Source organism: Vanacampus margaritifer, chromosome 1, assembly GCF_051991255.1.
Source record: "Vanacampus margaritifer isolate UIUO_Vmar chromosome 1, RoL_Vmar_1.0, whole genome shotgun sequence".
Classification (NCBI taxonomy): Eukaryota; Metazoa; Chordata; class Actinopteri; order Syngnathiformes; family Syngnathidae; genus Vanacampus; species Vanacampus margaritifer.
Genome location: NC_135432.1, coordinates 67,895,660 through 67,909,697, shown reverse-complemented (window position 1 = coordinate 67,909,697; position 14,038 = coordinate 67,895,660). Strand labels below are relative to the sequence as shown.

General features: G+C 44.7%; 2 protein-coding genes across 3 annotated transcripts; one reads left to right on the top strand and one right to left on the bottom strand.

Moving 5' to 3' along the window:
• Positions 1 to 537: 537 nt before the first annotated feature.
• Positions 538 to 3,685, bottom strand: LOC144051518 (cofilin-2-like). Of its 2 annotated transcripts, none has more exons than XM_077564972.1 (4): positions 3,517 to 3,685; positions 1,129 to 1,406; positions 837 to 913; positions 538 to 765 (listed from the first exon to the last, which is right to left on the bottom strand). In XM_077564972.1, the coding sequence occupies exons 1-4, from the start codon at positions 3,517 to 3,519 to the stop codon at positions 662 to 664; spliced, it is 462 nt and encodes a 153-aa protein (XP_077421098.1). In that variant the 5' UTR covers positions 3,520 to 3,685; the 3' UTR covers positions 538 to 661. The 2 variants fall into 2 exon arrangements, with proteins under 2 accessions (XP_077421098.1, XP_077421097.1); XM_077564971.1 differs by lacking the exon at positions 3,517 to 3,685 and adding an exon at positions 1,476 to 1,886.
• Positions 3,686 to 5,959: 2,274 nt separating this feature from the next.
• On the top strand, positions 5,960 to 13,279 carry snx6 (sorting nexin 6). The gene is made up of 14 exons (XM_077564973.1): positions 5,960 to 6,034; positions 6,192 to 6,242; positions 6,903 to 7,007; positions 7,082 to 7,192; positions 7,324 to 7,445; positions 8,464 to 8,587; positions 9,503 to 9,598; positions 9,707 to 9,812; positions 10,315 to 10,390; positions 10,499 to 10,538; positions 10,617 to 10,703; positions 10,950 to 11,109; positions 11,894 to 11,979; positions 12,054 to 13,279. The coding sequence occupies exons 1-14, from the start codon at positions 6,029 to 6,031 to the stop codon at positions 12,105 to 12,107; spliced, it is 1,224 nt and encodes a 407-aa protein (XP_077421099.1). The 5' UTR covers positions 5,960 to 6,028; the 3' UTR covers positions 12,108 to 13,279.
• The last annotated feature ends 759 nt before the right edge of the window (positions 13,280 to 14,038 follow it).

Sequence of the window (14,038 nt, the reverse complement as noted above, 5' to 3'; positions counted from 1 at the left end):
CATTACGATTATTTTGGCAATAATTGAAATCACAATTAGGACGAGCGTTTATTTTTTTGCTACAAAACAAGAAAATGTTTGAATGTAAAAAATATTACGAAAAATTCAATTCAATTGAAACACGAAGTATTCAAGTTCCTTTTTACGGAAGAGGATTAGGACCAGTGAAGAAAAATAGGTTGGCAGAATTCGGACTTTAGTGAGAATCCCGCCAAACTTTTTCTTTTCTTTCTTCACTGGCCCTAATCCTTTTCCGTACCTTTTGGATGAAACCAAATGTATTTGTTATTTTAACTTTAAAAGAAGGTGCAAATGTGTAAATCAAACAACTCAAATTGAGTATGAATAATCTTTTATTTTTTGGACAATTCTGCAGATTTTGTCATTGTGGAATGCAATGATTGAAATTGTAATCGACTTAATTGCACAATCCTAACGTGTTTGATTTGCTGTGTTATGGCGCAATAACGAGCAAGACAATTCGGATTGTTTGAACTTGCTAAGCAAAAAAACAAGGCAAAAAAAGACAAGCCGGGATGCAGGGCCAGCCACGGGTTTTTATTGAAGGGCGGCTTCCTGTGATGTCATGAAAAAGGTTCCACTTTCCCGCCGCAGATGTTGCAGTGAGGATGTCGTCATGGTGGTCGGGTTCGAGGTGCGGCTAAAGCCTCTTCCCCTCCACGCACACAGCCCCTTTCAGACTATCGGCCATCCCCCTGATGTCCATGGCCTCCTCCTTGCCGTTGATACACCACTCGGTCTCCACTGAGGAGGAGATGTGACATCATCATCATGCGACAGCGACAACGCGCACTTCCTGTTCGTCGACCACTTACGGTTCAACTCTTTCTTGATGTACGCTTTGGAGCTGGCGTGGAGCATCTTCCTTAGGATGGAACAGCTATCGGGATTCCTGCGCACAAAGAAAGCAGGAAGTGACATCACATGATCACCTTTGTGGATTTGAATATGGACACGCGGCAGGAGATGAATTGTTGCTTCAAAGGAGGACCGAGCTCACGTTGCCAGGAAGCATAAATACAACCGTGAAGGTGACGTCACCTGCCATGACGTCCTGTTGTGGCGGCCGGCGCGAGGTTAGCGTGTTGGGAGGTTGCGCGCACCTACCAGGAGATGAAGAGCAGGCTCTCCTTTTCGCCGGAGTCCTTGGTCTCGTATTTGACGTCGTACACGATGTATCGGCAGTCGTCGCTTGGGAGCAATGAGTTGAATTTGTCGAACACGCACTCTTGCGGCACATCGCACTTCATGATGGTTTTGTCCTTGTCCACGATGATTTCCTTCTTATCCATGCTTATGCAGAAGAAGGCCACCTTCACGTCCTTGGAGAACTTCATTCTCTTGTACAGGTCGGCGACCTCGTCGTTCACTTGGACGCCTGAACTCTGTCCAGATGCACAGTTAGAAACCACGGTAAGTGACAAGTTCCGCCAGTGAAACATCCTCACACGCACCAAACAGAGCTCGGTTCCATTTGAAGAAAGACACATAACAAAGTCAGCTTCCCGTCACGTGGTCGCTAGGCAAGGCGGACGGTTCGAGCGGGGGAATCTCCGCTGTAATGAACGTTCGTCGCCACCCGTGTGCATTGCTTGACTTGCACTACTTACTTTCTACGCTTGTTGGCGCCATTTCACTTGTGCGGATATTTGAGCCTGGCGTAAACAAAGGAGGTTTCTCAATATGCATTCTTGTCTGTACTTGCGTCCTTGTGATGTCTTGAGACGTCATCAGTACTGTTCCAATTGCAAGTTTTTTGTTTCTTTATTAACAAATGAAGCATCCAGGCTTACAGAAAACTTGATGTTCCAATCGCAAGTACGCAAAAAGCCACAAGGGTCGAGCCAAACACCGACAGAATACCCGGATGTTCTTCTTACGGCGAGCTTCCTGGTTGTGACGCATTGCCGTAACTGCACCACGTGACTAGATGTTATATCATTACGGCTGATATATTAAAGAAGTATCATTTGAAATTATACATGGGATTTATCCAATTTAGGATTATATTGGGGGGAAAAAGGTTTTGGAAAGACACCGATGTGAGTTGCAGGTTTTGATCTCATTCTCCTAAAACTGGTACATCTAAAAAAATATATCTTTGAATGTATCATATTTCATATATACGAATATATTTATATATAATATTGTAAATTGCAGTTGTTGAACTAAGTTGTGTTAAAAAGGACTAGTTTTAATAAAGTTTATATCAATAAAGAGAGAGAGACGTGGGAAGTGAATTGTCAAACGCAGGAAGTCGATTGTGACATGAATCGACTCCCGACTCGGACGAGAGGAACTTTTGTCGGACAAAGCGAGCTCAAATCGATTCAGAAAGTACAATTTGCTTTGAGCTGCAAACATGGCTGACGACCTTAAAATGCAAAAAATAAAGAAATAAAGTGACTGGGGCAGAAAGTGCGTTTTTGTTACAGTAAAGTTCAGTTGACCAATCATAAAAGTGCTGATTTAAAAAAAAAAAACTAATTTCAAGCATGACTGATCACATCTCAATTTGGAAACCAGTCCTGGGCCAGTTTCTAGGGTGCGTTAAGTTGAGTCACAATCTCTCAACTTTAAAGCATTTTGCTTTTGCCAAAGTTGTTTATTAAACCATGTAATTGTACTAATACTCGAGTACAAAATACGTTTTTAAATTCATTTCAATTATGCAAACTTGTTAAATGGGTGTGTCAAATTTACCAGGCATTTTTATTTTCACTTTTCAGGCACTTTAATAATAGATTTATTCTCGAGCTGTTTTCAACCTTTTAAATTGATTATTGTTGGGTAAAAATAACAGACGACGTGGTGACAGACCATTAATATTGATTTGTGAAAAAATGGGAAGTTGACCATATTTGGGCATGCCGAGTTTCTGCCCTGTAGTGACAATTTATGGATCGCTTTTACCATGGTCAAAAAAATAAAATAAAAAATAAAGGCCAACAATGTCCAAAATGGCCTTTGCATCCTTTGACGTTTGTGTATGTATCTCTTGGAAGAAAAAGTGTGCACACCCCTGCGGTTCTGGGACCAGCCCGGTCATGTCAGGAGTTGTTGCTCACATTCTACAGACACCAAATTCCTTGCCCTTCCCTCATGGATTTTGGTTTTACGCTCGAGTCGGACTGACCTCCAAAATCCTTTTAGGAGCCCAAAGGAACAAAATGTTGGTTCAACCGAAAACAACGGATTGTCAAAGAGCTAACAATTGGTGAAATTGTCACAGACTTGTGAGCAAATATGAAATTGAGCACATTTCAGCATAATCGCGTATCAGCCCAATGACAAGAAAAACAAGAACCTCAGCAGCTGCTCCATGTCACTTGACCAGCTGGGAGAACCAGTTCCGCCAAAGCGCCAGCAAGCGCCAAAGCAAGCTAACGCTAAAAAGTGCAGCGAAAGCGAGCTTGTCTAGAACCCGACCAGGACCCGACTGTTGCGACGTGCCAACAAAGGGAGCAGAAGAGCAGAGAAAAGCGGCCAACCTACCATCTTGTCTGCTAACGGGAGTGACGGCACAAACACGGCACAAACACGGCACAGGCTTCCTAACGTCTCGACAAAGATTTTCCGTGAAGCGGCTTTAAAGGCGTGATGCTACTGCCGCTCCAGGGAGTGGTTTTCTCAGTACAGCCGAGCGCGATGACTGGGAACGTGTCACGACTGGAAAACGCCACACCTCTCCACCAAACAGGTCAAACCGCTGTAAATTAGCTCAGGAGAAGCGAGAGGGCCGACTGCGCTTGCACGCCCCCCCCCCCCCCCCTCCCCCAAGGGAGAGGAAGCCTGTCTTGGCCTGTTGACGGCTACAAATTTAATATCGTTGATCATCTTCAAGTATCGCCAACAGAAAAATATAAGACTTCAGTTTGTCTTTGCTGCCGATGTCAAAGGGCGACGACGCTAATGTGCAGCCTAGCCCAAAATAATTGTCGAGGTTTTTTGTCCTTGAGAATGGATTTACTCATGACAATTTGAAAGCCTGTTTTTTTTGTTTTGTTCTGTCCGTTTACTTTAGATGATCTAGTTAGCTGTTTAGCTAGCAAGCTAGCACCTTTAAACCAAGAGTGCTATCCAAAGGAGTCAAAAACTATCACAAGTGCTTCATGAAGCTTCATTTGTCCGTTTGTTTGTCTGGTTAGCTATTTAGCTAGCTAGCACATTTAAACCAAGAGTGCCAAAGAGTCAAAAAATATCACAGGTGCTTCATTTGTCTGTCTGTCTGTCTAGTTAGCTGTTTAGCTAGCTAGCACATTTAAACCAAGAGTGCCAAAGAGTCAAAAAATATCACAGGTGCTTCATTTGTCTGTCTGTCTGTCTAGTTAGCTGTTTAGCTAGCTAGCTAGCTAGCACCTTTTAGACCAAGAGTGCCATCTAGAGGAGTCCAAAAATATCACAAGTGCTTCATGAAGCTTCATTTGTCTATCATTACTGATTAATATTTTCAAAAATGTTATTTAAAAAAAAAAATCACAATAATGGACTTATAGATTCATATCGTGATGAATCGTATTGAATCGAATCTTGACGTATGAATTGTGATTGGGATCGAATCTGCAGGTAAAAGCCAATTCACACCTCTGGGTTCCTTTTCCTTTTCTTTGTATTTGGACTGCCTCGGCGTGAGTAACGCAACAAGGCAGGCGTACTTTGACGCCATTGGCAGTCAGCCATCGTCTTGGCGTCTGTGATGGCATATTTGAGTCGGAACGCCGAGCGTGTGTGAACCTGCTTGCAAGAATTCCATCAGATGCTTCTTTCGTCCTGCTGCGCTTCTGCTTTCCTGCATCGCTCCTGCTTTTTGCCCTGCACTCTTTGCTGGATGTACCCATGCCCCCCCCCCACCCCCCCCCCCCCCCCCCCGCCTATCATGGTATCAAATTCCTTGCTTTTGCAAAGGCCTCTGTTATTGTGGCAGTGTTTTTGTTTCCACGCAATATAGTTTTTCTCTTGGTTTGGTTTGATGTTCTTGTCACTACCTGTTACTAGTGTTTTTCAAGTCAAGTCTGACTTGACTAGTGTTTCTTATTTGTACTTTTATTTTACGTATCCAACAGTAGAGCTTTATGTTTAACAGTCATATTTGTCACATCGTTAGATGCTCTTATCTCTTTTGCAAATATTGAGAGGGGACTGATTTAAAGCATGACAGCACTAAAAAGTACTTTTTTTTTTAAAGCAATGTCATTTCTAGATTCATTGTCAAAGAGTTGATCGGCATTGCAGTGGAAATGAGAGGAAACTTTGCAAGTCCATTTGCAGTGATATATGACCCGAAATATCCTGCTTGTAATAATAATAAAAAAAAGGACGGATGCACTTGCAGTATACATGAAAAGATCTTCAGTTATGAAGGAAATTGCATTCATAACATTGAAACCTGTCAGCTCTATAGCCATCGATATCTGTCTGTCCGTCCGTCCTTTAATTAAACTTTTTTTTTTTATCAGGAATAGGCAGATGACAATTCCGAACATTTCTGATATTTTCGCAATGCAAACGCTTCACGGTGAAAACAAACGTATTGTACTGCTTTTGCCCGTGACTAAATCGGGTCCATTATTATTATTATTATTAACCAGGCAGACTGTTATAGTAGTCAAATATTTGATCACATTCTGAAATCAAAATAATCCTCTCAAATCAAAATGAGCGGAGAGCGTCGTATCACCGCCATTTTGACTTGGACGTAAACTCGGAATTGTCAATAGTGTTCTTTCATCAACAATAGTTTTATTCCATAGAGTGTAAAAATACATTCCAAATAATTGTTTGTCATTTGAATGCGTTTTTGTCGCTCTTCGAGGAGAGCACGCAAGGAGACGCCATGCAGTTTTTTAAATACTATTTATTTTCATACACTAAACAACATACATTAAACAATGGACAAACAAAAGCAAAACGTGCAACTCTATCAGGGGACAAGGTGACGTCATGCATTTGCTGTGTTCACACGACGTCATGACGTCACGCGTATTCCCGTCTCCACCCGTTGGCAGCCATGATGGTAAGTTAGGTTCGCTTCTTTTCTCTTTTCCTTTAGACTGCGGCGCGTCGGAACCCAACCGCCAGGGATCCACACGCGGCGGTTCCGACGGGCGTCCGCTCGTCCACTCGTCCGCTAAAAATGACGGCTCTATGTGCTCTGTGTTGCCGGCCCGCAGCAGGAAGGACTGGACGACGGACCAGACTTCCTCTCCGAGGAGGACCGAGGAGTGAGTTCTTCTTCTTTTCCGCTCTTCTAAAAACGACGTCACCTCTCCTCTCGCCCAGCTCGAGCGCTACTACCCGGTTCGGCTCAGGGTCCGGTCCGGTGCCGGCGCGGCTCAAAGAAGCTGGCTTTTAGCTCCGCTTGTTAGCATTAGCTCCCCGCTACCTTGATTTTAGCTGCAGCTTTGAAGGAACTGGTTCTCCCAGCACGTCACGTGACGGTCACGTGCACCTGTTTGGGTTTAGGTGGCCATTAGTTTCGGAAGGGAGGCAAAGCTAACATGCTAACAGTTAGCAATGATTTCAAACGGCGGTTCTCAAACTTTCCACCTGGTGTGAGGCACCCCAATTGATTACACCCACATGATTGATTATCAAATGAATTGGTAATCATTTTCTCTAATATTTCATTTCAATTTCTTAATCTTCACAGTTTTTCCAATTTCTGTTGTCCTCCATGAAAGCAGACTGATTGTCTTTGTGTTGAATAAAAACAAGTCTTTCGCTTTGACTTGGAAAACCGTGATCAACATTTTTGCCTATTTTACAACTGGTATAAACTCAATTATAATCAATGTTTTTCTGCGCTGTTACTTTGAAGTCATGTCCTGTTTTTGAGTAGGGATGGAAATGAAAGTGTTTTTTTACGTGGGCTTCATGCGCAGTCCAGGGCGGTCAGCGTGGATCTCCAGACGGACGCCACGCTGCAAGTGGACATCTCGGACGCCCTCAGCGAGCGAGACAAGGTCAAGTTCACGGTGCACACCAAGGTGAGCTCCCTTCCACTCCGCCGGTGTGAGGTCACTTCCTGTTTGCGCCCGTCAGACCGCCGGTGTGTCCGCAGAGCACGCTGCCCAACTTCAAGCAGAGCGAGTTCTCGGTGGTCCGCCAGCACGAAGAGTTCATCTGGCTGCACGACTCGTTTGTGGAGAACGAAGACTACGCCGGATACATTGTGAGTCGCCTGCTCGCTTCCTCCGCTCGCATTTTGACACGATGTTGTTGTCGTCAAGCGTCCTTCGGTCGCTTGAATGGCCGTTTAAAGACACTATTATCAATATTATTGGCCGACTGTTGTCGTTTCAGATCCCGCCCGCCCCGCCCAAGCCCGATTTTGACGCCTCCAGAGAGAAGCTGCAGAAGTTGGGCGAGGGCGAGGGTTCCATGACCAAGGAGGAGTTCACCAAGATGAAGCAGGAACTCGAAGCGTGAGTCCGTCTGCTCCACTTTGAAGTTCTTCCCACGCTCTCCGCTGCGCCATCAAATCCGCCATCAATACTGAAGAGTCTGCTCAAAATGCAGGATAAATCATTCCCAAAGCGTTTGGGATCGTTCGTTAAGCCTTTCCAACGTCATCACCGACGATTTGTATCCACGAGATGGCGGTGGTCTGACTTGTGAGTCTTTCAAAACCCAAAAATGTGCCGACCAAGCGCTGCGGTTATTTATGGCGGACAGTCGAGCTGTCAAAATGAATCCATTCGTCCACAAGTCATTGATTATCACATTCATCGACAACTATTTTAATAATCCGCTTATTGTTATCAACAGTAATTGTTTACTGATTTCTGGCTTTGGAAAACGATGCTTGAACCGCTAACATAGCACAACATGAATCCTTGTTTTTTCAGCACTGTACGAATACAAAGTACAAAATAACCACCATTCACTGGTTAACTCTTTGACTGCCAAAAACGTTAAATAACGTTTAGTAAAATCCTATGGAGGAGTGCCAAAGACGTTAAAAGACGTTTGTTTCAAAACAGGTGAAAGTAACAATTTTCTATTGTTGATTACTGAAAAATGGAATAAGGTAGAAACAAACTTTTTTTTTCTAATGAAAGATGAGAGTCCAATCTTTCATTTGGTAGTATGTGTGTTTCCATAGTCCAAACACAAATTTTTCTGTGGACATTGAAAGATCAGTCAAAATGCTTAAATCGGCTGGCACTGGCGACGTCCCGTTTTGAAAACGTCTGGCAGTCAAAGAGTTAATAATCATGAGGAAAAAATGCTTTTGTAATACATTTTAATTGGCACGCGCGGGTTCAGTTTCAAGTCAGAATTCTGACTTTAAACAAAAAATTCTGAGATTAGTGAGTGAGAATCATGCCAACTTATTTTTTCTTTTTTCCTCTTCATTGGCCCTCATCCTCTTCCGTACTATTTTCACAAGTTGATGACACTGTTGTTTCACTTCCTGTCTTGTGCCCCCCCCCCCCCCAGAGAGTACCTGGCCATCTTTAAGAAGACGGTGGCCATGCACGAGGTCTTCCTGTGCCGCGTGGCGGCGCATCCCATCCTCAGGAAGGACCTCAACTTCCACGTCTTCCTGGAGTACAACCAGGACGTGAGCAGCCACGTTTGGTTTCATGTCCCCGTCGTCTACGCGTGCGGTCTTTGTCCTCGCTCGGAAGACAATTTAGCACTCGTCAGACAAGTTCGTGTTACTCGGGAGGCAAAACCGCGCGCTACACGTACGACATTGTCACATTCTGGTAGTGCTTCACTAGTAACATGTCGGTGGCCTGCTAGGGTACAACAAGTCCTGCAGTAAGTGGGAGGCAGAGTGGAAAATGTTAAGATGGATTTATTAACTCATTCAAACCCAAAAAGGTGTAAATATGTTTTTTTTAATACTTTGTCTTTCAAAAATGTATTTTTATATTTATTTTATTTTTTTATGCAAGAGCATACAGAAGGCATCGAGGCAGCTTCTGACATGAAAAGGTGGCTTAAATGAATGTTAGTAATGACAAAAAAGGGCCAGCGGGTGGCAGCAGAGTATAAGATTAGCAAAGGCCATGTTGCAAACGAGCTCTTTTTGTCAGCGCTTTCACCAGGAATGTGAATAATGATGAAACCGAGCTAAAATCGAATGCTAATTGCTGCAAAACGGAAACCGATAGAAATATATGTTTTTTCCTGATGTCAGAAGAGACTCTAACCTTTCTTTTGCTAGCTTCCATGTTTTGATAGCAATAGAACCCAATATTCTGTGGGCCTCCAAATCCAGTCAAACAGCCAGGAGCGAAGGGGGTTGCTTCACTGAAAATGGCTGCCAGTCAATGAGCTAATAATCCTTGCAAGTGGCTACTAGTAAGTGACGCATGCCTACGATGGGGCGAAACGTTCTTACTAGTGAGGGCGAAGAGTGCACCGCTTGCGTGGACGTCCTGGTGATGGAACAAACGCTCAAAGGGGTTCGCCGTACCGCCGGCGGCCCGCCATTTCCCCCTATGACATCATCATCTTGCCATCACAGCTGAGCGTGCGAGGGAAGAACAAGAAGGAGAAGTTGGAGGACTTCTTCAAGAATGTCGTCAAGTCGGCCGACGGCGTCCTGGTGGCGGGCGTCAAGGTGACACTGCGACCGCGTCGGAGCGCCGCCGCCGCCGCCGCCGCCGCCGCCGCCGCCGCCGCCGCGTCCCTCCCTTTGTTGACGCCCTTTGTTGACGTTTGTCCGCAGGACGTGGATGACTTCTTCGAGCACGAGAAGACTTTCTTGTTGGAGTATCACAACAGAGTCAAAGACGCCTCGGCCAAATCCGACAGGATGATCCGTTCGCACAAGAGTAAGACAGGAAGTGCATCCCATGTGTGGACCGGAAGGGATTTCGATTTGTCAACAGGAAGTGCTTCAAAGACAGGAAGTGTATAAGACACGGGCAGGAAGTAGGGCTGCTGATTTATGAAGGAAATATGAATCACGATTAATTTGGTCAAAATTGAAATCACCATCAGGACGATCATTTGTTTTTTGGCGCAAAACAAGAACATGTTTAAATGTCAAAAATATTAAGACAAGTACATGTTGTTGCAACACTAACACTAATTACACAAGTTTATTTTGGACCAAACAAGATTTGGATTAAATGAGTTATTTTAAACATAAAAAAGGTCCAGTTTATGCAGTAGTCTGGTCGCGAGATGGGAGGAGTAAAATGGCCGCCCTGTCACTTCAAGGGCTTGTGGGCGTGTACGGGCTCCATCCAGACGATTTGCAAACAAACAGGAAGTCCAGAAGACGTTGACAGGAAGTGGCTTAAGCCTAATTAGTTGCGTTTTTTTGTACAGACGCTGCGGACGACATCAACAGAATGGCGTCGTCTCTGTATGCGTTGGGAACGCTGGACTCCACAGACGTGTGCAAGTAAGAAGGCCGCCGCCGCCGCCGCCGCCGCCGCCGCCGCTGCCGCCGCCGCCGCCGCCGCCATGTTTTGTACGCGCGCGCATGCCAAATATTCTGCCGGTCTTTCAGGTTCTTCCTCAAAGTGTCGGAGCTCTTTGAGAAGACCAGGGTACGTACGTACGCCGCACGGGTTCGGGTCGTCTTTGCTTCCGTGGCATGTCCGTCAACTTGTGTCCACTTTCCACAGAAAATTGAAGCACGCGTGGCCGCCGACGAGGACTTGAAGTTGGCCGACTTGTTGAAATATTACCTGAGGGAGTCGCAGGCCGCGAAGGTCCGTCCAGTCTTGTCGGCCGCGGCGCCTTGAAAATGTTGATGACATGACGATGCCGAGCGGTTTGTTGAGCAATCGCAGCTTGTGATTGCTCAACGACCGGTCACGTGACACGTGGACGCCATGTTGTTACCCTGCTGAAACAGAGTTGGCCAAACTCTATCAGCGGCTCTGATCATGTCAAGTCCTCTTTATTTCTGTAGCGCTTAGCTTAGCCTCAGCTGTGGATGCGTGCGCCCCCTACAGGACCTTCTGTACCGCCGCAGTCGAGCGCTGCTGGACTACGAGAACGCCAACAAGGCTCTGGACAAAGCGCGCGCCAAGAACCGCGACGTCTTGCAAGCGGACACCAGCCAGCAGTTGTGCTGCCGCAAGTTTGACAAGATCTCTGAGTCCGCCAAGCAAGGTCACAACTTCCTCTCCTTCGTCCTCGTCTCCTTTCATCTCTTCTTCGCCTTGTCAAACGTCCTCGGCTCTTAAATCCTCATCGTCAACATGTCAACTTGTCACGAGTGTACATTTCGTCCACTAAGCAAAAAATGATTTTGTCAACACACATTTTTCAAACCCTCGTTAATGAGTGGGACTAAATTGGTGCGCATTTTTTATTTAATTTGTGAAATTCAAATACAATTTCAATTACACTCCACAATTACAAAATCTGCATCATAAAAAAAGAAAAGATTATTAAGACTCATTTTGAGTTGTTTAAATTTATACATTGACACCTTTTTATCTTATTTTAAAATGACTAATAAATTTTGCTCCATCCAAAAGGGACTTGCATAATTCTAGTGTTTCAAATCATTTTATTTGTCTTAATATTTTTTATTTGTTTTTTACATTTAAACATTTTCTTGCTTTGTACCAAACAATAATCGTTTGATTTCAATTATTGCCCCAAATAATTGTGATGATTATGTTGGACTAAAATCTATGAACATTTTAGTTGATGAACAAAAACCAGACGAAAATGATACGATTTTGTAATTGTGGCGTGTAAGAATTGAAATTGTAATTGAATTTGGATAAATTGCACAGCCCTACGAACTTTGGTAAAAACTAACGAGCGTAATTGAAACTGGACTAAAACTCTGAGGCTAAATTTAAAAATGGCAAATAAAATGAACATCATTTTGCGATCTTTCGTCAAGCCTGATTTTGTCTCGCTCTGCTCGTGTGCCGCGCAGAGCTCATCGACTTCAAGACGCGGCGAGTGGCGGCCTTCAGGAAGAACTTGGTGGAGCTGGCCGAGCTGGAGCTGAAACACGCCAAGGTGCGTGAGCGTGCGGCCTCGAACCTGTTGATGACGTCACGGTTGGCCTCGCGCTGCTTTTCTTTCTCTTTCAGGGGAACCTGCAGTTGTTGCAGAGTTGTCTCGGCGTCCTGAAAGGAAACACTTAACCACGCCCCACTTGTCACAGCCACGCCCCCTCTAGCTGGACAACGCTCTCTGCATGGCGGTGGTGTTTTTTTTTTTTGGGGGGGGGGGCAGTCAGATGGACTACAGAACCACAACAAGAAGGCTTAAAAAAAAAAAAAAAAACCTCAACGGGAAGTCTGTTATCTTCATTACTATAACCACACGCTGTCCTCTTCATCAGCACACCCAAACATTGACTTCGGGTCAGACTTTTTCAGGCAGGGTCAGTCTGACTCGATCTGGATCAATTTGACCCACTCTGGATCACTCTGTTTTGACCTGTTTAATCTGGATCAATTTGATTCAGCTTCTGGATCAGTAAGTTTCTATTTGCGTCAATTTGCTCCAGGTTCTGGGTCAGTCTGGCTCAATCTGGATCAGTCTAGTCCAGTGTGACTCAATCTGGTCCAGATCCTGTTCACTTGACTGTCAATCAGGAAAAGTCAAATTCAGTCATGGTCAGGTCTGGTCCGCTCAGGATCACTCTGTTCAATCTGGATCAGTCGGGTCTTGTCTGGATCAATTTGATCCAAGTTCTGCATCAGTAAGTTTCTATTTGCGCCAATTCGGTCCAGGTCCAGTGAGGGTCAATCTGGATCCATTCCAGTTTGGTCAGAGTCATTCTGGTTCAATCTGGATTAGTTAGAATCACTCATCAATCTGATCTAGGTCTTGGTTCTTTCTGGACCGTTGCGGATTAGTGAAGTTCAGTTCTGTATCAGTCTGGTGCAATCTCGATCAGACCCGTCTAGTTGCGGACGGTCACTCAAATGTTCTGTTTTCAGTGTTGGTAATCTTCTTTTTTTTTTTGCCGCGTCGTACTCCGGCTGTGGTTCTGGTTCTTATTAAACAAATGAAAGCCTCGTACAGGTTTGGTTTCCAGTCCAGTCTAATGGCGGCTTACGGTCGTCTTGGTCATCTTCCGTTTGTTTGTTTTTTGGAGCTCCTTTTTGTTTATGGGAGGAGCCTGAGTGTGTTTGCCTTAACATCACTCTTGTTGACTTTGTTTCTCTTGTATTTGCTTCTTACTGTAAACGAATGTTTTTCCACTCTTAACGTGACCAAAGCTTCCATGTGATCGATCCAAGGTGGCGAGAGGACAAAAAATGAATAAAGGTGCCAGTCCAATAAACGAGCTGATTTGTTTTCACAATCACTTTGAAGGCCCTTTTTTTCTTTCTTTTTTCTTCCTGTGGTCAACATTGCGGTGCGGACGTCGTCGGCATCAATTTGCGGTCCAACGACGTGACAAAAGCGCCAACTTCGTGTCTGTTGGCCGCCGTTTCCTGGCCCTCTTTGGATTCTTGTGCTTTTTAAGAGGGACTTTCTTTCCTATCAGATCACGATGAGCTGGAAGAATTTGGAGCAGAGGTCGTCAGCCCGACTTGCCGTCACTTGAAAACCCGCAAAAATGACATTTGATGGACGCTAAGGCAAGATTATTTTTTTTTAAATCTGTTTTTCATTTCAAAGATGACTCCATTATGTAGCCCAGTCGACTTAAGAATCCCAGTACAGTGCAGTAGTCATGTAGTGATTATAGTGTAATGACACTTCCGCGGCAGCAGGTGGTAGCAGAGAGCTCAAGTCAATATATTTGCCATTGAAAGGCTTGCAGACGACGTAAGAAAATTTGAGTTTGTCTTTTGTATTTTAATGATTGTAGAAATACAGTCCCGCAAATAAAATGAGACGTCATCCTTAAGTGGTTTAGGCTGCGTTCAGACTGCAGGTAAATCGGATTCCTCCTCAAATCTGATTTTTAGTCCAAATCCGATCTGGCCCTGTTCAGACCGAGACGCATTCTTGACCCTCCGTCGACGTCCGCAGCGCGAGTCGTGTTTGACGTCATGTGACGCTGTTTACCGCTCCGTACTTCCCGTTCCTCGCAATCGCTTTAAGCGATTTTTCA